Source organism: Panthera pardus, unplaced genomic scaffold (assembly GCF_024362965.1).
Source record: "Panthera pardus isolate Hobbes unplaced genomic scaffold, ASM2436296v1 HiC_scaffold_7, whole genome shotgun sequence".
Taxonomy (NCBI): Eukaryota; Metazoa; Chordata; class Mammalia; order Carnivora; family Felidae; genus Panthera; species Panthera pardus.
Genome location: NW_026527002.1, coordinates 45031926 through 45057297, shown reverse-complemented (window position 1 = coordinate 45057297; position 25372 = coordinate 45031926). Strand labels below are relative to the sequence as shown.

Below are 25372 nucleotides of genomic sequence, written 5' to 3'. Positions count from 1 at the left end.
AAATAAAAACATTAAAAAAATTTTTTTAAAGTAAATGCTTAAAATTGTTATACCATATTTTGTATACAGTTAAATTTTTTTTAAGTTTATTTATTTTTGAGAGACAGACAAGAGAGTGAGCAGGGGAGAGGCAGAGAGAAAGGGGGAGAGAGAATCTCAAGCAGGATCCCCACTGTCAGCATGCAGCCTGATGAGGGGCTCGAACTCACAAACAGAGATCATGACCTGAGCTGAAACCAAGAGTCGGACGCTTAACTGACTGAGCCACCCAAGCACCCCAATTTTCTATACTTTTAAGTAACATTCCTATTTCCTCTTCCCCACTAACATGCATTCTTTCCTTTGAAACTTTAATTTCTTAAATGTTTATTTAGTTTTGAGAGAGAGAGAGACAGATGTGAGCAGGGGAGGGGCAGACACAGAATCTGAAGCAAACTTCAGGCTCTGAGCTGTCAGCACAGAGCCTGAATACGGGGCTCGAACTCCCAGACCATGAGATCATGACAGAAGCTGAAGTCAATGCTTCACCGACTGAGCCACCTAGGTGCCCCAATATTTAAAACTTCAGTGATAATTATATTTTGCAAAATTTCTGAAGAATGAAATGTTCTCTGTATGAATTGTATTATTCATAAAATAGTTTCAAATAAAAACATACATGAAGAAACATTTCAGGTTATATTTTCATTCACTTTTTCTTTAATTCATGCATTCTTTAATATCGACCACGAACTGAACTGCAAGTCAGGAATAAAGAGACAAAAGACATAAACACAGCACCCAAAAACTTGAAACAAGACGGTTTTAAACTACTAATAGTCTTACAGAATTTTCACTAGAACATAGGGTCTGTAATGTCAGATAATCAGCCTACTGTGTTTATAGTCTCAGTACATAGTACCATGTCTAGCATGTACTAGGCACTAAATAATTAATAAGTGAACACAATTATTTTTATTGGTATCAGTATCTGATGTTAATTAAAATAACTGCTTAATACCTGTTGTTCATCATTTCATTCTACAGAGACAACTTAGTAATTAATAAAATTGACATGTCAGCCAAATGGGTTCAACTCTAACCGTGGAACTTTTAACAAATTAATCTCTCCGTGACTTCAGTTTACTCATCTGTAATTGTGGGGAGGTGGGAGTCAGCTCTGATATAAAGATACAATGTATTAACTCTCACCAAAAGGTTTGCTAAATAAAGTCAATGAACATACACTGAATTATCTCCTATATGTCAGATCCATATATTAGCTCTCATGGATTCATAAGAGATGTTCACAGTCTTTTTCTTTAAAAACACTGTTGCTTATAACTATTTATGTATATAGAGGCCACCAATATAAGCAGTATTCCATTTGCACTATAACAAATATATTATTAACTACTGCCCAAATCACCATATTCCTATTTGTTAACTCTCAATACACTATGAAAATATTTGGGGTACCTTCATTTATAGTAGAAATCTTAATGTTCTCAATATAAGGCATTAAGCTAAAAACCTCAATAGTGAACCTTGGTTGTCTTCTTTTCCAGAGTAATACAAATCTACATTTCCCCATATTTACCAAGGGACAATATGAAAAAATGCCTACATTTGAATTACAAACTTTGTCCTTCTAACAAACTACGTGCAATTGCTGTCACTTTCTCAATGCCTATAATGAAAGATTCTTTGCAAAATTTTAAGCATAAATGTAAATAATTACTTTTACAAGTAAGGTGGCTGGCATTTGGTCTGTCTAGCCTCAAATGCCTACCCTTGTCTGATCATGGAGATAGGCCAGCAAGTGCGCTGGATATGAGGACAACATCTGTATCATGCAGTATTATTACTGCATCACTGATCGTATTCAGCATGTAACTTCCTGGAAAGAGAATTCAATTGGTCTAGCTTAACTACCTTATGGGACTTGAGACACTTTGACACATCGAAATCAAGGAATGTGGTATGGAAAATAAAGAGTCCGCTATATTACACAGGCCACTTAGAAAGCTTCAGAAACTATAAAAAACATCTAGAAAATGCCATATAACAGAAACATGATCTTCAATGTAAAAGACAAGACTGAGTTTGGCAAAAAACAAGAAAATGTACTCCTTTATTAGTGAATTCCAGGCCAGAGTATTTCTATTTTGTCAACTGCATGCCATTGCCAATTATGTGCTCTGGAATGAGAATGTAGCTTTTTGCAGTATAATAGATAGGATCTTTACTGATCAACTGATAAAGAAAAATTGCAAAGAACTGAGTTTGTGCTAATCTTTTGTGAAAAAGGCCCCCAAACTAAGTTCCCATTTTAAAAAAATGGTTCAAGACTACATATAGTACTATAACATAATCCATTAAGATGAAATGTGGAAGTTACTTTTCCCACTGAAAAACAAATAGGTTATAGAAAATATTGTTTACATCTTAATGCAATATAAGTCTATTACAAGAAAGAAGAACATGGGCTTAGCAAATATCAACTTTGGCTCCAAAATCAATTTTCCAGAAATCCTGATTCCGAACACATTTGCTTGCTCAAACTTCCATTAAGAGGATAATCCTTTGATGGCTTCAAGTTATGATGTTCTATTTTATCTGATGACAACTTCAGAGTTTTCTGGTTTATATTTTGGTTCATAAAACATCTTGGAAAACGGACACTACTATTTTAAAAACTCAGAATTTTAGGGCCTAGATTTTAATCATTTAATCAGAATCAAGTTTTACCTTTAAACTTTTCCAGAACACATTAACATCTGGAAATGTCTAAATATACAGCATGTATAATACAGTGCCGAGACTAAAAATGAAGCAAGCAAGTGCCTAGGTCATATTCAAAATAACCTATACAAAAATATAATCATTAGAACTCCTGTAATTATATGTTAATTTACACTCAATAAGCTTAGTCAAATGAGGAACATGAGTCTAAACCGCAGACATAAAAATGGTTAACGTGGCAAATTTTATGTTAAGTGTATCTTACCACAAAAATTTTTTTAAAAGAAAAAAGTGAGGAAAATCAGTATCTCTACTTATAACTAATCCATAATGATAGCTAAGATTTAATTTATTGCTGGTGATAAAGCTAATGAAGGCAATGTATCATTATAAAACAAGCAAAATAACCAGAATTTCACAAGAATGTCAGAATTGGAAATAACCTTAAACATTATTTAATTTAACCATTTCATATTACAGATAAGCAAAGTAGAGTCCATAGTTAAGATACAGAATTTGATACTGCTAACGCCTGGCTCCTTGAAATTCTATACACCCTTTCCTTTCATGAACTATCTGGCTTTTCCTCCTACATTTCTGATCTCTCTACTACAATTTCCTTTAAGGACACTTTCTCTTCCACTGTCTGCTTTAGAAATGGCATCCCCTTGGCCCACTGCTCTTTCAACTTCACATATTTTTTTGGATGACCAATTCTCTTGGTTTCATCCATCTATAGATGATTTCCAAAATATATCTCTAGTGTGAAATCTCTTCCTTAAGCTCCAGATATGAATATCCTACAGTCCGATAGAAGCCCGGAGATCTCACAGGTGTTTCAAATGTATGTATAAACTCTCTATTTGCCCCTGATTCTGCATAGCTGCTTCTTTTACCATTTCATGGCATCATTATGCACCCAAATGCCAAAACTGGAATGTGAAACACCAGTTAGACAGCCTCCTTCTTCTCAGTCCCCCAAAGTCCCCTCAGCATTAGTCACTAAGCCATGCTGACTTTATCTTAGGTCCCTCAGGACCACTGGCCAAAGTGGCCTATTGTCTAGTGTTTTCTGATTTGTATACTGAACATTTAGAATCTTTTAAATAAGTTCGAAATAAAGAAAATGAGTAATGAAATTTGTAATTTGAGAAACATCTCAAAATTTGCATAATTTGTAACTTTATCAAGAATAGCATATAAGATGTATTTCATATAATTTGCTAATAATATGTAAAGCGCACCAACAGTTTTCATCTAAGTTATACAAATGAGATGGTATACACAAGTGTTACAAGGGAGATTATTTTTTAACGATATTAAGTGTTACCAGTGAGATTACTTCTTTACCAATATCAAAGGTGCTAAAAGCTAAAAAGGATCATAGAAATTAAAACCATGACAGTTCTTTTATTTTACCTGCAGTGTGAGACTCTTTACTGCATTCCATACTACTCCAATAAATTCTTTCATTCTTTCTTCAGGACTTCTACAGCCTTCAGATATATTCAGCATGGCTTTCACAGGAACTGACAATGGTCGAGATTCTAAGTATAAGAACAGTTAATTAACACACATTTACTTTACTGTTTTAGAAAAATATACAGAAACTACTTCCAAGATTATTTATTTATTAGTTCTGAATGAGATTACAAAATAACACATCAGATCATTTTAGACTATAGAATTACTGATTTTTGCAACTATTCAAACATAAGCACAACTTATCTGTTAAAAGTCAGGAGAGTGTTGGTTACTCCTGTTGGGTTGGTGACTGGGAGGTGGCACTGTGGAACAATGTTATAATCTAACATTCTATTTAATGAATACATGGATATATACACACTTTACTAAAATTAAGTTGTAACCTAACAATTTACCCATTTCTGAGTATAAAGATACCTCAATAAAAACTTTACTTGAAAACAAAAAAGGAACAACAAAGCATTTTATTTATCCAAAATAGATAAGAAACACGTCTTCCCATATGTGAATTCTCCTGATGACAAAATCTTATCCATAGACTCTCTAAACTTTTTTTTAAAGTTTATTTATTTTGACAGAGAGAGACCATATGCACGCACCTGTGAGCAATCAAGGGAGGGGGACAGAGCAAGAGGGAGAGAGAATCCCAAGTGGGCTCCGCTCTTCATTTGATCCCACAAACCTTAAGATCATAACCTGGCTGAAATCAAGAGTCAGACACTTAAGTGACGGAGCCAACCAGACTCCAACTTTATTTTTTTAATATGAAATTTATTGTCAAATTGGCTTCCATACAACAGCCAGTGCTCATCCCAACAGGTGCCCTCCTCAATGCATATCACCCATTTTCCCCTCCCTCCCACCCCCCGATCAACCCTCAGTTTATTCTGTTTTTAAAAGTCTCTTACGGTTTGCCTCCTTCCCTCTCTGTAACTTTTTCCCCCTTTCACCACCCCCATGGTCTTCTGTTAAGTTTCTCAAGATCTACATAAGAGTGAAAACATATGGTATCTGTCTTGCTCTGTATGACTTATCTCACTTAGCATGACACTCTCCAATTCCATCCACATTGCTACAAAAGGCCATATGTCATCCTTTCTCATTGCCATCCTTTCTCATTGCCAAGTAGTATTCCATTGTATATATAAACCACAACTTCTTTATCCATTCATCAGTTGATGGACATTTAGGCTCTTTGCATAATTTGGCTATTGTTGAAAGTGCTGCTATAAACATTGGGGTACAAGTGCCCCTATCAATCAGTACTCCTGTATCCCTTGGGTAAATTCCTAGCAGTGCTATTGCTGGGTCATAAGATAGATGTATTTTTAATTTTTTGAGGAACCTCCACATTGTTTTCCAGAGTGGCTGCACCAGTTTACATTCCCACCAACAGTGCAAGAGGGTTCCTGTTTCTCCATATCCTCGCCAGCATCTATAGTCTCCTAACTTGTTCATGTTAGCCACTCTGACTGGCGTGAGATGATATCTCAGTGTGGTTTTGATTTGTATTTCCCTGATGAGGAGCGACGTTGAGCATCTTTTCATGTGCCTGTTGGCCATCTGGATGTCTTCTTTAGAGAAGTGTCTATTCATGCCTTCTGCCCATTCCTTCACTGGATTATTTGTTTTTCGGGTGTGGAGTTTGGTGAGTTCCTTATAGATTTTGGATACTAGCCCTTGGTCCGATATGTCATTTGGAAATATCTTTCCCATTCCATCGGTTGCCTTTTAGTTTTGTTAATTGTTTCCTTTGCAGTGCAGAAGCTTTTTATCTTCATGAGGTCCCAATAGTTCATTTTTGCTTTTAATTCCCCTTTCCTTTGGAGCTGTGTCAAGTAAGAAATTGCTGCAGCTGAGGTCAGAGAGGTTTTTTCCTGCTTTCTCCTCTAGGGTTATGATGGTTTCCTGTCTCACATTCAGGTCCTTCATCCATTTTGAGTTTGTTTTTGTGAATGGTGTAACAAAGTGGTCTAGTTTCATCCTTCTGCAGTTCTCCCAGCACCATTTGTTGAAGAGACTGTCTTTTTTTCCATTGGATATTCTATCCTGCTTTGTCAAAGATTAGTTGACCACACTTTTGTGGGTCCACTTCTGCAGTCTCTATTCTATTCCATTGGTCTATGTGTCTGTTTTTGTGCCAATACCATGCCGTCTTGATGATTACAGCTTTGTAGTAGAGGCTAAAGTCTGGGATTGTGATGCCTCCCACTTTGGTCTTCTTCTTCAGTATTACTTTGGCTTTTGGGGTCTTTGTGGTTCCATACAAATTTTGGATTGCTAGTTCTAGCTTTGAGAAGAATGCTGGTGAATTTTGATTGGGATTGCAGTGAATGTGTAGATAGCTTTGGGTAGTATTGACATTTTAACAGTATTTATTTTTCCAATCCATGAGCATGGAATGTTTTTCCATTTCTTTGTATCTTTTTCAATTTCCTTCATAAGCTTTCTATAGTTTTCAGCATACAGATCTTTTACATCTTTGGTTAGGTTTATTCCTAGGTATTTTATGATTCTTGGTGCAATTGTAAATGGGATCAGTTTCTTTATTTGTCTTTGTGTTGCTTCACTATTAGTGAGTTGCTACACTATTAGTGTATAAGAATGCAACTGATTTCTGTACATTGATTTTGTACCCTGTGACTTTGCTCAATTCATGTATCAGTTCTAGAAGACTTTTGATGGAGTCTATCAGGTTTTCCATGTATAATATCATGTCATCTGCAAAAAGTGAAAGCCTGACTTCATCTTTGCCAATTTTGATGCCTTTGATTTCCTTTTGTTGTCTGATTGCTGATGCTAGCACTTCCAACACTATGTTAAACAACAGTGGTGTTCCTGATCTCAGGGGAAAAGCTCTCAGTTTTTCCCCACTGAGGATGATATTAGCTGTGGGCTTTTCATAAATGGCTTTTATGATGTTTAAGTACGTTCCTTCTATCCCAACTTTCTCAAGGATTTTTATTAAGGATAATGAATTTTGTCAAATGCTTTTTCTGCATCAATTGACAGGATCATATCGTTCTTTTCTTTTATTAATGTGATGTATCACATTGATTGATTTGCAAATATTGAACCAGCCCTGCAGCCCAGGAATGAATCCCACTTGACCATGGTGAATAATTCTTTTTATATGCTGTTGAATTCAATTTGCTAGTATCTTGTTGAGAATTTCTGCATCCATATTTATTAGGGACATTGCCCTGTAGTTCTCTTTTTTTGCTGGGTCTCTGTCTGGTTTGGGAGTCAAAGTAATACTGGCTTCATAGAATGAGTCTGGAAGTTTTCCTTCCCTTTTTATTTTTTGGAACAGCTTGAGAAGGATAGGTATTATTTCTGCCTTAAATGTCTGGTACAATTCCCTAGGGAAGCCACCTAGTCCTGGAATCTTATTTGTTGGGAGATTGTTGATAACTGATTCAATTTCTTCACTGGTTATGGGTCTGTTCAAATTTTCTATTTCTTCCTGTTTGAATTTTGGAAGTGTGTGGGTGCTTAGAAATTTGTCCATTTCTTCCAGGTTGTCCAGTCTGTTGGCATATAATTTTTTATAGTATTCCCTGATAATTGCTTGTATTTCTGAGGGATTGGTTGTAGTAATTCCATTTTCATTCATGATTTTATCTATTTGGGTCATCTCCCTTTTCTTTTTGAGAAGCCTGGCTAGAGGTTTATCAATTTTATTTTTTTCAAAAAATCAACTCTTGGTTTCACTGATCTGCTCTACAGTTTTTTTAGATTCTATATTGTTTATTTCTGCTCCAATCTTTATTATTTCTCTTCTTCTGCTAGGTTTGGGGTGTCACTGCTGTTCTGCTTCTAGTTCCTTTAGGTGTGCTGTTAGCGATTTTTCTTGTTTCTTGAGATAGGCCTTGATTGCAATGTATTTTCCTCTCAGGACTGCCTTCGCTGCATCCCAAAGTGTTTGGATTGTTGTATTTTCATCTTCATTTGTTTCCATATATTTTTTTAATTTCTTCTCTAATTGCCTGGTTGACCATTCATTCTTTAGTAGAGTGTTTTTTAACCTCCATGCTTTTGGAGGTCTTCCAGACTTTTTCTTGTGGTTGATATCAAGTTTCATAGCATTGTGGTCTGAAAGTGTGCATGGTATGATCAATTCTTTTATACTTATGAAGGGCTGTTTTGTGACCCAATATGTGTATCTATCTATCTTGGAGAATGTTCCATGTGCACTCAAAAAGAAAGTATATTCTGTTGCTTTGGGATGCAGGGTTCTAAATATATCTGTCAAGTCCATCTGATCCAATGTATCATTCAGGGCCCCTGTTTCTTTATTGATCCTGTGTCTAGATGATCTATCCATTGCCGTAAGTGGGGTATTAAAGTCCCCTGCAATTACCACATTCTTATCAAAAAGGTTGCTCATGTTTGTGATTGTTTTATATATTTGGGGGCTCCCGTATTCGGCACATAGACATTTAAAATTGTTAGCTCTTCCTGATGGATAGACCCTGTGATTATTATATAATGCCCTTCTTCATCTCCTGTTACAGCCTTTAATTTAAAGTCTAGTTTGTCTGATATAAGTATGGCTACTCCAGCTTTCTTTTCATTTCCAGTAGCATGATAGATAGTTCTCTATCCCCTCACTTTCAATCTGAAGGTGTCCTCAGGTCTAAAATGAGTCTTTTGTAGACAGCAAATAGATGGTTCTTGTTTTTTTATCCATTCTGATACCCTATGTCTTTTGGTTGGAGTATTTAGTCCATTTATATTCAGTATTATTACTGAAAGATATGGGTTTAGAGTCATTGTGATATCTAGGTTTCATGCTTGTAGTGGTGTCTCTGGTCCTTTGTGGTCCTTGCAACATTTCACTCACAAAGTTCCCCTTAGGCTCTCTTGTAGGCTTGGTTTAGTGGTGATGAATTCCTTCAGTTTTTGTTTGGAAGACCTTTATCTTTCCTTCTATTCTGCATGACAGACTTGCTGGATAAAGGATTCTTGGCTGCATATTTTTTCTGTTCATCACATTGAAGATTTCCTGCCATTCCTTTCTGGCCTGCCAAGTTTCAGTAGATAGGTCTGCTACTACACTTATGTGTCTACCTTTGTATGTTATGCCCGTTTATCCCCAGCTGCTTTCAGAAATCTCTCTTTATCCTTGTATTTTGCCAGTTTCACTATACATATCCTGCAGAAGATTGATTCAAGTTCCGTCTGAAGGGAGTTTGCTGTCCATTGGAGTCCTCTTGGATTTCAATGCCTGTTTCCTTCCCCAGATCAGGGAAGTTCTCAGCTATTTTGTTTAAGTACACCTTCAGCCCCTTTCTCTCTCTCTTCCTCCTCTGGAATTCCTATGATACAGATGTTCCGTTTGATTGCATCACTTAGTTCTCTAATTTTCCCCTCATACTCCTGGATTTTTTTATCTTTTTCTCAGCTTCCTCTTTTTCCATAATTTTATCTTCTAATTCACCTATTCTCTCCTCCACTTCTTCAATCCGTGTTATGGCCGCCTCCATTTCATTTTGCACCTCATTTATAGAATTTTTTAATTCCTCATGACTATTTTTTAGTCCCTTGATTTCTGTAGCAATAGATTCTCTGCTGTCCTCAATGCTTTTTTTAGGCCCAGCGATTAATTTTATGACTATTATTCTAAACTCTTGTTCTATTATATTGCTTAAATCAGTTTTGATCAATTCATTAGCTGTTACTACTTCCTGGAGTTTCATTTGAGAAGAATTCTTCCATTTTGTCATTTTGGCTAGGCACTCTGGTAGCCACAAACTGCAGGGCACTTCCCCTGTGCTGTCCCAAGGAACTTGGGTTGGTGGATGGGGCCGCAGTCAGACCCGATGTCTGCCCCCAGCCCACAGCTGGGGCCACAGTCAGACTGGTGTGTACCTTATCTTTCCCTCTCCCAGTGGCAGGACTCACTGTGGAGTGGTGTGGCCCTTGTCCAGGCTGCTTGCACACTGCCAGGCTTGTGGTGCTCCTTTGATAGGATCTGGCCAAGGGCGTATTAGCTGGGGTGGATCTGCAAGGTGCTCAGGGGCAGGAGGGGCAGGCTTAGCTAGCTTTGCTGTTGGTGGTCCTCTGCGGGACGTGCCCTGCAGCACAGGGAGAGAGGCAGGCCCGTTGGAGGGATGGATCCACAGCTGCACAGCGTTGGGCATTTGCACGGTGCAAGCAAGTTGGATGATGGGAATTGGTTCCCTTTGGAATTTCAGCCGGGGGATGGGAGAGGGAAATGGTGCTTACCAAAGCCTTTGTTCCCCCACTGAGCTGTGTCCTTCCAAGACTTAACAACTCTCCCTCCCAGCCTCCCTGCTCTCTGAGAGCAGAGCTGTTGACTTTTAACATTCCAGATGTTAAGTACTTCTGGCTGTCAGAACTCATGCAGTCCGGCCCCTCTGCTTTTGCAAGCCACACTTCAGGGGCTCTGCCTTGCCCAGCGGTCTGCTCCTCCACCACCCCAGCTTCTTCCCGCCAGTCCATGTAGCACGCACCGCCTCTCTGCCCTTCCTACCCTCTTCTGTGGGCCCTTGTCTATGCTTGGCTCCGGAGAGTCCATTCTGCTAGTCTTCTGGTGGTTTTCTGGGTTATTTAGGCCAATGTGGGTGGAATCTAAGTGATTAGTAGGATGAGGTGAGCCCAGCATCCTCCTGTGCCACCATCTTCCTTCAATCAAATGATCCTAGTGCAAGCAGAGGGTCTTTGTAGGCTACAGAACTCTGACAAGCTTAACGCAGGGTTCTTCATCCAGGTGCCTAACAGTCAAAGGTCATTTCCTGAGGTCAAATGAGAGAGGCCCTAAACCATGAAAATTTATTTCCAATGTCCAGCTGGGAGATCTGAGAGGTGTGGGCATGGGCTCCTATTGCTCCAACTTTACAAACTGATTTTGAAAGTAACCAAAAAAGTATGTGCTTACATAAAAGGCAAATTTCTATATTAAGAAAACAAAAGGTGATATTCCACTCTGTATAGTATGTTATTAAAATTTTTGTCCATCTAAATTACAGAAATCAGAGAATTTCAACAATTTTAAAGCAAAATTTCAGAAATTACTCTTAATTTAATAATCGATAACAACATATATTTCTAAACATATCCATATATTTTTTATACAATTATATATTAATACAAACATTAGTTTGTATGTACCACTTTATGTACTTAAGAAACATAAAATAAGTAAGTCATATCTTGGTTTTTAAGACTTTGATTAAATTAAGTTTGATGGTCCTAAAATGCTCTCCAAAGTAAATGCTGCCATATTACCACTATGTGAACTACAGTTGCTATATTTCAACTCAGTTTCCTTATCTTCCCAACTTGGCTCATTTGTATTTATACTAGATTAATAACATCTTTTTAAAAATTTTTAATATTTTTGAGAGAGAGAGACAGAGAGAGCAAGCAGGAGAGGGGTAGGGAGAGAGGGGGACACAGAATATGAAGCAGGCTCCAGGCTCTGAGTTGTCAGCACGGAGCCTGATGCAGGGCTTGAACTCACAAACCATGAGATCATGACCTGAGCCAAAGCCAGATGCTCAAATGAGCCACCCAAGTGCCCCATAGATTAATATCTTAAGGGCATGGATCATAGACCCTTTTCCCTCATATTTATAAACCCACAATCTACCACAATATGCATATTATAAATTCAAAGAATGTTTATTTAAAACAAGAGTTTGGGAGAGATCCATAGAGAAATTTGGGAACCGAGCATTCTAGGTAAATAATAATGCAAAAGTCCTGGGTTAGAGGTATACTTAGGATTTTCAAGAAATAATATGGAAGAAATGATGGCCAAAACAAAGTAAAGAGTGAGCAAAGTAGGAAATGAGTCAGAGCTATAAATAAGGACCAGTCATACAGAGCTTATATAGGCCATGGTAAGAAGGTTGGCTTTTACTTTGGAGAAGCTAGGACATGATCATGGAGTCTAAATACAGTCATAAAATTATTGGATGGACATATTTTAAAAGAATTTCTCTGGTTACTCTGGAGAAAATCAGCTGTAAGTATTAAAACAGGGAGACAGTATGTGAAAGATGGTGGTTGCAATAGAGGTAGTAAGAAGTGATGAAATTCTGTATCCACTGAAAAAGATAAAGCCTCCAGGCTATACTGATGGACTACACATACAGTAAGAGAGAAAAGTGAAGAACGGATGACTCCAAGGCTTTAGGTCTCAGCAGATGGAAGAATGGAGCTGCAGGAGGAGGAGAACTCAGGGGGAAAAACACCTTAGTTTTTTAGACCTATCAAGTTGCAATTTCCATCAGTTCAAATGAAGATATCAAGGTTACAAACAGCTCAACAACTATACAAAATGGAAAAGAATATCAACAGATAATTGAGAAAAATATACTATGGCCAAAAAACTTAATAACATCCTTGCCAAGAAACAAATAAAACTTAAGACAAAAATCAGGTATCCTCTTCCGTGGTCACATTGGCAACATTTTAAAGCATCAATTTGCATAGTTACAAAATCTGTCATTGTTGAAGGCTCTTTTGAGAATTTTTCATATACTGGGAATATGATTAAGTATGGTCTTTTTAGTAGAATTGCAACAGATGACAATTTGTAGCTATCAAAATTTAAACACGCAGTATTTTTCTACAATAATCCCATTTCCAAAAACTTATGCTACAGAGATACTTTAACATTTGAGAGTGCATGCATACAAACAACTTATAAAGAATGGTCAGTGTCAGCAGTATTATTTGAAATAGTTAAAAAAGAAAAGAGGTGAGAAGGGAGCGGAAATGGAGAAGGAAAATATAAGCAATTTATCTGTCCATCAAAAAATACATGGTTGGGGCGCCTGGGTGGCTTAGTCGGTTAAGCGTCCGACTTCAGCTCAGGTCATGATCTCGTGGTCTGTGGGTTCGAGCCCTGCATCAGGCTCTGTGCTGACAGCTCAGAGCCTGGAGCTTGTTTCAGATTCTATGTCTCCCTCTTCCTCTAACCTTCCCCTGTTCATGCTCTCTCTCTCTCTCTGTCTCAAAAATAAATAAATGTTAAAAAAATTTTTTTTGAAAAAAATAAAATAAATGGTTAAATTAACTTCAGAATACCTCCAATGGAGATTATAATCCATTCACTTAAAATGAGTAACAGTTACAGGTATGACAGAAAGCACATTTTTGATATCTTGTGAAATGAGAAAAATACATATGTGTAGTATAATCCAAATATGTTTTTACAACAATGTGTAAGTTTGAGTGTGATTTGTCTACTCCATACACAGAAAAAGTTATAGAAGAGTAAAAAAGCAAATCCATGACAGAGGTTTCCTCTGAGGAGAGCAAAATGGAATTGATGAGGGGTAAGAGCGAAGGGGTATTTAACACTTTATTCCATATATTTCAGAATTAATTAAATGATTTACAATGGGTTTCCTATTATAATTTTCTTAATAAAACACCATTAATTTGCTTTCTATTGACTTGGATTGCATCACTTCTCTTTTGTCCATTAGTAGTTATGAGAACAAAATGGTTACCTAAGCCTATGGTAAAATTCTGCCAATTTAAATAACTGACTTAAATCTAGACCAACCACACAAAACCTGCACAGAGAAATTTATAGGATCTTTATTCCTAAGTGCCAAAATCTGGAAGGACTAAGATGTCCTTCAGTAGGTGAATCAATAAACTGTGGCCATGAAAACACACAGAAGCAATTTAAATGCATATTAGTAAGTGAAAGAAGCCAATCTGAAAAAGCTACATACTAATTCAAACTATATGACATTCTGGAAAAGGCAAAACTATGGAAACAGTAAAAAAGATCAGTAGTTACTAGGAGATAAGGAGGAGAGAGTAATAAAACTACTATATTGGTTACTATACTGGTGGATAAAGGTCAATACAAATTTGTCCAAACGCACAGAATATACAATACTAGGAATGAACCCTAATGTAAACTATGGGCTTTGGGTGATAATCATAGAAATTCATCAATTATAACAATGTAACACTTTGGTAGAGGATGTTGTTGATAACAGGGGGAGAATCTATGCATGTGAGGGGAAGGGGATACATGGGCAATCTCTGTACCTTCTCCTCAATTTCACCGTACACCTAAAACTTCTTTAAAAAATAAATTCTATGGAAATAAATTTTTAGATGCAGTCAAAAATTTAAACTCTTAACAATGAATACAAAAGGTTTCCAAAGAAATTTCTATTATCAAATTTCAAAAATCTAGTACAGAATATTAGTTTCATATAAACACCATTATTTCAATTTCAAAATAAACCCATCTAATAAATGCTAACAGTACCAAACAGTTTGAACACTATCACATGACTGTGAAGCAATATTTCAAGTAATTACTAATCAAAAAGCCATACAGTTACTGTAAATATACTGATATAATGACCTAATAAAAAATATTAAAGGAGGCCCTGAAATTTATATGTGATTCAAAAAGCGTTGAAAAACATAAGCAGTTAAAACTTCTCATTAAATATCATAATCTGGCTATTGGAGGTATAAAATCACATTATTTTGGATACACTCATATTGAGTATTTATTTCCTAAAAGATATGAGGAAGACAGTTTTAAAAAAGGGCATTTTTTTTCCCTGTAGTTATGTATATTTCACAGGTAGGATATGAAAACTTCCTATAATTCTGTCAATCTTGATATGTATTTTATTTAATCAAAAACCTCTGTAACGCCTGCTATATGCCAGATATTGCCGTAAGAGCTTTACAAATATTACTTGGTTTAAACCTTATAGCCACCCCATAAGGAACAACACACTATTATTTAGACTCTTATTCTCACCATTTTAGGATAAGAAAACTGATCACACAGAGGTTAAGTAACTTATTCCATGTCACCCAAGTGGTAAATCACAAAATGAGGATGTGAATCTACGAAGTCTGACTCCAAAGTCCATGCTTTTAACTATGCTATAGCAACTCTTCTGTTTTTCCAATCCTGTATCATGGTAACTTCTAGTTCCAGCAAATATGTACTAACTATATCATATTTTTATTCAAGATGATGGTACCACCGATTGTTTAGATATCATCAGATGTGTTCATTCTCACTAGAGCTACTCAAAAACCTACATTTAACACAGTAGTCTGATATCTATTATACTTCCTATTTCTAACAAATAACTAAGGTACTGTTTGCAACAATAAATAAGGTACTTTTGAGACACAAAATTTACTGGTTAAAGTAATATAATAGTAATAAAATAATATCAACAATCAGTTCTTAGATATGTACTATCCAGCCTGGTGCAGTATTAATCCTTCATTTCTTCATCATGAAAAATGTACTGCATTGGATGTCTGGGAAGATGGCGGAGTAGGAGGACCCTAAGCTTACCTCCACCCACGGGTACAAGTATATAACATTTACATAAGTGTAAATAACCCAGAAAACAACCCAAAAGCCGACAGTAAAAACTATACAACTACATGTAAAGAAGAAGCTGAATCTAAGAGGACAGAAATGGGCAGTAACATGGTCAGGAGCTAAATAGACCCTCGGGTGGGGCCACAGAAGGCAGGTACCCTGCAGGCTTAGAGAGGAGAGAAAAACAGACCCTCACACAGGAGAATGACACACACAAAGGAATGACAAATGACCCTCACACATAGGAATGACAAATCCCTTTAACATTTGGCTTTGAAAACCAGAGAGGCCAAATTTTGTATGTTCTTACAACCAGTGGGACTTAAAACCTGGAGCTTTAAAAATCAGCACACTAGGCTCTGGGAGAGCCTGAAGAGCAGGAGGAGGCTGAGTCCCCACCTTTAAAGAGACAGCACAACCAAAGTCCACAGAGATACAGCACAGAAACAGCAGTCTTAAAAGAGCATGGGTCACATAGGAGGGAGAGTAGTTTACTTATCTCAGAGTCTACTCCTGAGCAACAGAGATTCCTAGGAGAGTCATTCACAAACAAAGAAGCTGACAGACACCATTCCCTTCCTCCACCCCCCAACCCCCAGCATAAACACATGGCCACCTAGAGGAACCAGAGTGGTGCCCAAACTCACCACCTAACTTGCTAACCCCTCCATTCTCTCCCTCCTCCAGACCTTGCAGATCCACTCCTCTGATGCACTCATGGACAGAGCCCACCCCAGAGTGGGACCACAGGCCTAGCAAGGTGCAAGCAGCCCTGACTGGGGACAGCTCCACTTGAAAATAACTACTCCTTGAGAAACTGGGAAAGATAACCACACATACCAGTAAGAATGTGGCCCTAGCAGTGGGCTAATGGCAGACAGCTGGTCAGATTTCTGGCCCTGGCCACCAATGAAAGCTTCTTAGGGGACAACACAGGGAAAGAGCCCTGCAGTTTGGTGCTACTGCATCATGGGCAAATCCCTGAATTGACTCAACTTAAGCCCATGCGGCCCTACCACATGGACCAAATAACTGCGCACAATAGGCAGAAAAGGCCACTGCAGACAACTGCACTGAAGGAAACAGTGGCTCAGCCACAAAAGCAGGATGTACACAACACATATAAGAGACACACTGGAAATCTGAGGTTCTGGGGAACAAGGAATGCTGCACTGCAGGGCACTACAGGACCTATTCATAAAGCCATTACTTCAAGAGTAAGAGATGTAGTTGACTTTCGTAACACAAAGGAACAGACAGAGAGAGACAAAATGAGGAAACAAAAGACTATGTCCCAAATGAAAGAACAGGACAAAATCACAGCAAGAGACCAAAGCAAAAAGGAGAACAAGTGTAATAACATTCACAGTATAGGAACCCAGAAGGCGAAGAGAGAGAAAAAAGGGCAGAAATGTATTTGAAAAAATACTAGTTAAAAATATCCCAAATATGGGGAAGGAAACAGAAATCCAGATCAAGGATGCACAGTGAATCCCCAACAAAATAAACACAAGGAGAACCACACCAAGACATATAGTATTTCATATGGTAAAAAGTAGTGATAGGGAATTTTAAAAGCAGCAAGAGAAACACAGTTATGTACCAGGGAAATCCCATAAGGCTATCAGCTGATTTTTTAGGAGAAAATGCAGGCCAGAAGGGAATGGCATGATATATTCAAAGTGCTGAAATGAAAAATTCTATTTAGCATGGCTATCGTTAAGAACAGAAGGAGAAACAGAGTTTCCCAGACAAAGAAAAGATAAGGAATTCCTCACCCCTAAACCAGTCCTACAAGACATGTTAAAGGGGATGCTCTGCGTAGAAAGGAAAGACCATAGGTAAAAGCAAGAGTAGAAGGAAACAAAAAAGCAGTAAAAATTAATACACCTGTAAAAATTAGTCAAGGAACTCACAAAATAAAAGAATATCAAGTATGACACCAAATACCTAAAATGCAAGAGACATGAAGACAGGGCTCAAACTTAAGTGATCATCAACTGGATTGCTATAGGCAGAAGACTTTACATACAAACCTAATGGTAATCACAAATCAAACACCAGTAATAGACATGCAAACAATAAACAGAAAGGAACCCAAGTATACCACCAAAGAAATCCAACTAATCATGAAAGAAGAGAGGAAGGGAAGGAACAGAGAAGAACTACAAAAACAATAAAAAAGTAACAAAAATGACAATACATGCATAATTACTTTGATTGTAAATAGACTAACTGCTCCCTCAAAAGACAGAGTGCAGGAATAGATTAAAAAAAAAAACAAAAACAAGACCTATCTACACACTGCCTACAAGAGACTAACTAATTTCAGACCTAAAGCAACATTCAGACTGAAAGTGAAGGGAATGAAAAGCATTTAGCATGCAAATGGATATGAAAAGAAAGCCAGGGTAGCAATATTTATATAGGACAAAACAGACTTTAAAACAAAGACTGTAACAAGAGACAAAGCACGCTATATAATCATAAAGGAACATACCAAGAAGAACATACAGTATTAAATATTTATGCACCTAACATAGAAATATATAAAGCAGTTAATAACAAACTTAATGGAAATAATCCATGGTAAAATAATAATAGTAGGGGACTTTAACACCCCACTTACATTAATGGACAGGTCATCCAAACAAAATCTACAAGAAAAAGGTAGCTCTGAATGACACACTGAATCAGATAAATTTAACAAATATATTCACAAATTTCCACACTAAAACAGCAGAATACACATTCTTTTCAAGTGGAAATGGAACATTCTCTAAAATAAATCATATATGAGGCCAGAAAACAAGTCTCAACAAATTCAAAAACACTGCAGTCATACCATGCATCTTTTCTGTCTACAACTATATGAAACTAGAAACCAACATAAGAAAAAATCTGGAACGAGCACAAATACATAGAGATTAAATAACATGTTACTAAACAGTGAAATGGCCAAGAAATCAAAGAGGAAATAAAAAAATACACGGAGACAAAGGAAAACAAAAACACAGTCCAAAATCTTTGAGAGGCAGCAAAAGCTATTCTACGAAGGAAGATTATAGCAATATAAATTTACCTCAAGAAAACAAGAAAAACTCTCAAACTGCCTAACTTTACACCTAAGGGCACTACAATAAGAGAAACAAAACCCAACACCAGAAGGAAGGAAATAACACAGTTTGAACAGAAATAAATGAAATAAAAATTTTAAAAAAATCAGATCAATGAAACCAACAACTGTCCTTTGAAAAGATCAAAATTAATAAACTGTTAGCCAGACTTTCAAAATGAAGAGAGAGAGAGAGAGACTCCAATAAACAAAATTAGAAAATAGGAAAAATACCAACAGAGTAACACGAAGAACTGTAAAAGAATATTGTGAAAAATTATATGCCAACAAATTGGACAACCTAGAATAGATCAATTCCTAGAAACATACATTTCTCAAAACTGAATCAGGAAGAAATAGAAAATATGAACAGACCAATTATCAGCAATGAAATTGAATCCATAATCAAAATACTCCCAATAAACAAAAGTCCAAGACCAGATGGCTTCACAGATGAATTCTACCAAACACTTAAAAAAAGAGTTAATACCTATTCGTCTCAAACTATTCCAGAAAACAGAAGAGGAAAGAAAACTTCCCACTTCATTCTTTGAAACTAGAAAAAAGAAAGCCCTACAGGCCAATATCTCTGATGAACATATATGCAAAAATCCTCAACAAAATGCTAGCAAAACTGACTCTAACAATACATTAAAAAAAAAAATAACACACTGATCAAGTGAGATTTATTCCCAGGAAGCAAGGATGGTACAATAATTGCAAATCAATCAACGTAATGTATCACATCAATAAGCCAAAAATAAAACTGTATTATTATTTCAACAAATGCAGAAAAAGCATTTGACAAAGTACAACATCCATTCATGATAAAAACCCTCAACAAATTAGGCTTAAAAGCAACATACCTCAACCTAATACAGCACATATATAAAAACAGCTAACATCATACACAATGGTGAAATACTGAGAGCTTTTCCCCTAAGGTCAAGACCAAGACAAGGAGGTCCATTCTCACCACTCTTATTCAAAACAGTACTGTAAGTCCTAGTCACAGCAATGAGAAAACAAAAAGGAATAAAAGGCATCCAAATTGGTAAGGAGACTCCCACCAAAAAACTACTAAAACTGATCAATGAATTCAATAAAGCCACAGGATACAAAATCAATGTGCAGAAATCTACTGCATTTCTATACACTAACAATGAAGCAGCAGAAAGTGAAATTAAGAAAACAATCCCATTTATCACTGCACCAAAAATAATAACACACTTAGAAACAAACTTAACCAAGGAGGTGAAAGACCTACATTCTGAAAACTGTAAAACACTGATGAAAGAAATTGAAGATGACAAAGACTTTCCACACTCATGGACTAGGAGAACAAATATTGTTATTTGCTATATTGTTATTTGTACATACTACCAAAAACAATCCACAGATTTAATGCAACCCCTATCAAAATACCAATAGCATTTTTCACAGAACTAGAACAAATAATCCTAAAATTTGTATGGAACCAAAAAAGACTCCAAAGAGCCAAAGCAATCTTGAAGAATAATAATAAAGCCAGACGTATCACAATTTCAGATTTCAAGTTATACTATAAAGCGGTAGTAATCAAAACAGTATGGTACTGATACAAAAACATACAAAGAGATCAAAAGAAAGAATAGAAAATCCGGAATAAACCCACAATTACATGGTCAATTAATGTTTAACAAAGCAGGAAAGAATATCCAATGGGAAAAAGACAGTCTCCTCAACAAATGATGCTGGGAAAACTGGACAGCAACATGCAGAAGAATAAAACTGGTCCACTTTCTTACACCATACACAAAAATAAATTCAAAATGGATGAAAGACCTAAATGTGAGACTGGAGACCATAAAAATCCTACAAGAAAGCATAGGCAGTAATTTCTCTGACATAAGCCATAACAACATTTTTCTAGATAGGTCTCTTGAGGTAAGGGACACAAAAGCAAAAATAAATTACTGGAACTAAATATAAAAAGCTTCTACACAAAAGAGGAATCAATCAACAAAACCAAAAGGCACCCTACTGAGTGGGAGAAGATATTTGCAAAGGACATATTCAATAAAAGGGTTAATATCTAAAATACATAAAGAACTGGGGCACCTGAGTGGCTTAGTCGGTTAAGTGTCCGACTTTGGCTCAGGTCATGATCTCAGGGTTCATGGGTTCAAGCCCTGCATCAGGCTCTGTGCTGACAGCTCAGAGCCTGGAGCCTGCTTCGGATTCTGTGTCTCCCTCTCTCTCTACTCTCGTGCTCTGTCTCTCTCTCAAAAATAAGTAAACTTTAAAAAAAATCATGAAAATAAAATACATAAAGAACTTATCCAACTCAATACCCAAAGAAACAAATCATCCACTTTAAGTGGGAAGAAGACAGGAACAGACATTTCTCCAAAGAAAACACCCAGATGACCAACAGACCTATGCAAAGATGCTCCATGTTATTCATTATTAGGGAAATACAAATCAAAACTATAATGAGATTATCACCTCACACCTGTCAGAATGGTGAAGATCAAAAACACAAGAAACAAGAAGTGTTGGCAAGGATGTGGAGAAAAAGGAACCCTAGTGCACCACTGATATGAATGCAAACTGGCGCAGGCACTGTAGAAAACAGTAGGAAGCTTCCTCAAAAATTTAAAAATGGAACTCCCCTATGATCCGGTAATTATACTACTGGGTATTTACCCAAAGAATATGAAAATACTAATTTGAAAAGATATATGTATGCCCGCCTGTTTAATGAAGCAATATTTACAATAGCCAAATTATGTAAGCAGCCCAAGTGTCCATCAGTAAATGAATGGGTAAAGATGTGGTGTGTGTGTATACAAAAAAAAGAAAAAAAGAAAAAGTAATACACTTGGAGTCAACTTATGTGTTTCAGTTGTGTCACCATAATACTTAAGGAAAGCAAGTTAATCTAAGTGTCAGAAATTGAAAATACTATTATCGAATGGCAACAATACTATTCATGTTAAATGTTTTAGTGTATATGAAAACAGTTCATGAAACTACTATAAATATAGGAAAATGATGATAAAAAAAATTGTAAAGTGTACAAAAGAACTTGAAAGTTACCAGATATAAAACACAAGTTCCCACCTCTTCTATCACAATCAGGCTGTTGTTTTAGTTCTACCTTAAATACCATTTCCTCTGAGAAATGGTCAGTGATTTCCCCAAATTAGACTTGGTCCTTCCTCTATAATCTCTCAGAATTCTGACACAACTCTGTATAACATATTTAATTCTCAATGGTATTGTATTAAACATCTAAATATTTATCTTTCCAAAAGGAGCAGTAAAGCCTTATGATATGGTATAGTAATAAATGGTAGCAGTTAATGCTTGAACTTTGAAGATATCTTCTGAACTCTGCCCACCAATCATCCTACTCTTCCAATAAGAAATAATCTTATGTCCATATTAATCTAACACCAATTAGATAAACTGGCTGAAAAAGCTAGAAATTGCAGGCCTAATAGTTAAATGATCCTATTTTTTGCTTCTACCTCTCAATCAATGATTTACATCAGAACATTCCTTTTCCTTCTTGAGGTTGAACTGGAATCTGGTAACAATTACTCAAAGTCAGTATGTCAAAACCCTCTGTTCTTATTTTGAGGATTTGAGTAATGATGTCAATGGTTAAATGTAACTCTAAGCACTCTATAGTATATATAAACTAATGGCACCAAATATTGCATTTGATACCAAATGGCTTACAATATTCAGTTCAAGATTCTCACAATAGAAAGGTTATTTCATGATATTAAATAGTCAAATACTGTTCAGCCAGAACAATATAATTCATTTTTCATAGTAAGTGTTTCTCAGAATTAAGCCTTGTTTTGGGATTTTATCATCACCTGTGTAAAACCCTTAACAAGGTGCTACCAAAAAAAAGTAGGTCAAGTTTAGTACCTGGTCAATCGGAGAGAATGATTTCTAATAGGAGAGTAACAACAACAAAAACTTCCTATAGCATTTTTTCCTTTAAACTTGAGACATTTAACCATCAATTTGTATGTTTAGGCACTTGATTCATTATAACACTGAAGCCAAGACATACTCATTTCTCTGAAAAGGCAATCCATGTTTCTTCTGTTTAATGTAGCACCCTACAGTAGTATAGTGACTTGCTCAGTAAATATTGGATGATTCAATGAATTGATATAATTTTAATTGTAGTTGACATACAATATTAGTTTCAGGTGTATAACATAATGATTCACCAATGATATACATTATAATATCTTTTTTGAAAGATAAAACATCCTATGTGTACTTTCTTAAAATCTTTCCCTAATAGCATATTATTAAACACTTTTATTAAAAAAATGTAACTTTGTGTGAGGTATATATTTATGATTTACGGCTTCATGTTTATTTCAAATTTTATTTTTTTATTTCAGATTTTACATAATCACCAAGATGCAAAGTGTGCCAATTTTTATTTCTCCTTTATGTTCAAAAGAAACCACGCTGTTCAGACATGTACTCATAGCCAAGACATTATTATGCCAAGGGGTAGCAGCCTTAAGCAGAGTTGAATTACCTAAAAGGAAACTTAAGATAAAAATAAAAAACCTCCTGAAAATACGCCTTGCAAACTCAGGTTGTAGATCATCCTGGAGAGGCAACATAAAGAATCTTAAGCAAAACAAGAAGATGACTACCAAAAAGAACTTCCTAATAAAAAAGGGGAGAGTTGCAAGCTTGAGGGATACACTTTTCTTCATTACAAGTTCAGAAAGCTAAAGGCCAAACGGAGAACACAGGCTATGTAGAATGGCATACTTTTTAGGTTTCTGTGGAGAGATTTGAAAGAGAAAGAGGGTAAATGCTTCAGAAGAGAAACCAGACGCTGATACAACAGTGACATGTAGTATCACATTTCATTATCTTGTTCACAAAGACATCATAAAAGACTAGGATAAAAGATTGTGTTAGCTTTTCACATGCTTAAGGTGTTCTCTTGCTGATAAATGGTCTACTTTTGGAGATACTTTTATTACAGAATATATGTTGATATTTGATAAAAAATCAGAAAGTGCAACTAACTTAAAAATAAGGAAAGGAAAGGAAAGGGAAAGGGAAAGGGAAAGGGAAAGGGAAAGGGAAAGGGAAAGGAAAAGGGAAAGGAAAAGGAAAAGGAAAAGGAAAAGGAAAAGGAAAAGGAAAAGGAAAAGGAAAAGGAAAAGGAAAAGGAAAAGGAAAAGGAAAAAGGAAAAAGAAGGAAGGAAAACATATCCCATAATTTCAATATGCTAAAACGTCATTCAACAGTGCTTAAGGAGCACCTGCTATGTATTAGGGACTAAGTTGGAAACTGGAAATACCATAGTGATTAAAATAGACATGGTCTCAGTTCTCAAGGAGTTTATACATACATGTGGTAGGCTTTAAGATTTTTTTTAAAAAACAAAACAAAAAACTCCTCAGTCGTGGAATTGCAGACACTAATCGGATAAATATATTTACATACAAGCTTCCTCAAAGCATAAAACTGCAATCAGGAAACCTAGGAGCCACCTTTCCTTCCACCATTCAAGATATGCGATCTTAGAATACCTCCAGCTATTTAGGTTTCAGTTCTTATCTATAACTCTCAAGAGAGAAGCATTAAAGGCTGCCTATATCTCACAGGAAAACCATGGTGTGAGACAGGCATTCTGCTATCTGTAAAGAAAGAAGGAAAAAAAATCAAGGGCAAGGAAAGAAAGGGGAGGGAAGAGGAGGGGAGGAGAGAAAAAGCACTCAGAAACACCATCATGTCCTAAGTATTAAAGATACAAATGTCTCTAGAATCTGCCCTTCAAGTTATATACTGATTACTACACTGATCCATCAAGACTATTAACATTCTTTCACCCTGTCCTTAATTGCAAAATAAAATAAGTAACAACAAGAAGTTTAAACTTCCATGACTCTTCATGTGTGTGTACCCACAATACAACCAACACTATCACCACCAGAAACAACAGCACAGGGTAGAAAATGAGGAAATGAAGCTTTTGGAGTTAACATCGTGAGACCTTAGAGGAGCATGAAGAATTTTTAAGTTGGAAGAGACAGTCCCCTATTTATTGCTACAGCTTTTGACAAGGCTAGTGTTGGTTTTTTTTTAACATGTTTTATACTCAGAACTAAGTTTCAATGATGATTAAATTATTCAAAGTGCAACTCTAAAATAATGAGGCTGGTTTTCCTGTAGTTCTATAAAATTGGTGTTGTTACTTAGTATTTGTGCTTCATGAATACCTTCACAATGCTTCTCCTTCTGCAGTAGTCTTAACCTGAACACTGATCTTTATAGTTGTAAGAGTTCAGAGGGAAACTAAGAAGCTCACCAGGGAATTATAGAAAAATAAATGAGAAAACTTTGGTTAATCAGATCACTACTAGAATTTGAGTGTTCACATTTATGTTGTAAAAAGCAAAAGGAGAAAAAAGGGGGGGGAAAGGTGTGGAAGGAAGGCAGAAAGGAATCTCATTCATCATAAGCAAAAATGTTATTAAACATCCATTTACTATATTCCAGGATACTGCAGTAAGGGCTGAAAAATATGACACGATCCTTATCCTCCAAGTGCTTACAATCTAGATAGGAGATATTAATCTAATTACATACAACTGTCAAAGAGCATGATGAATGCTATGCTTTAAAATATTCT

At 36.2% G+C, this 25372-nt stretch overlaps 1 protein-coding gene across 9 annotated transcripts in view; it reads right to left on the bottom strand.

Annotated features, from left to right (window-relative positions):
• Positions 1-25372, bottom strand: part of VPS13B (vacuolar protein sorting 13 homolog B) — an 801572-nt gene that overhangs the window by 418684 nt on the left and 357516 nt on the right. For all 9 annotated transcript variants that reach the window (XR_002085466.2, XM_019468015.2, XM_019468016.2 and 6 more), the window contains one exon: positions 4144-4271. Coding sequence is in view for 8 of the 9 variants with exons in the window: in XM_019468015.2 (XP_019323560.2) it covers positions 4144-4271 (128 nt within the window). In the remaining variant the exon portion in view is untranslated. The remainder of the gene's footprint in view (positions 1-4143; positions 4272-25372) is intronic.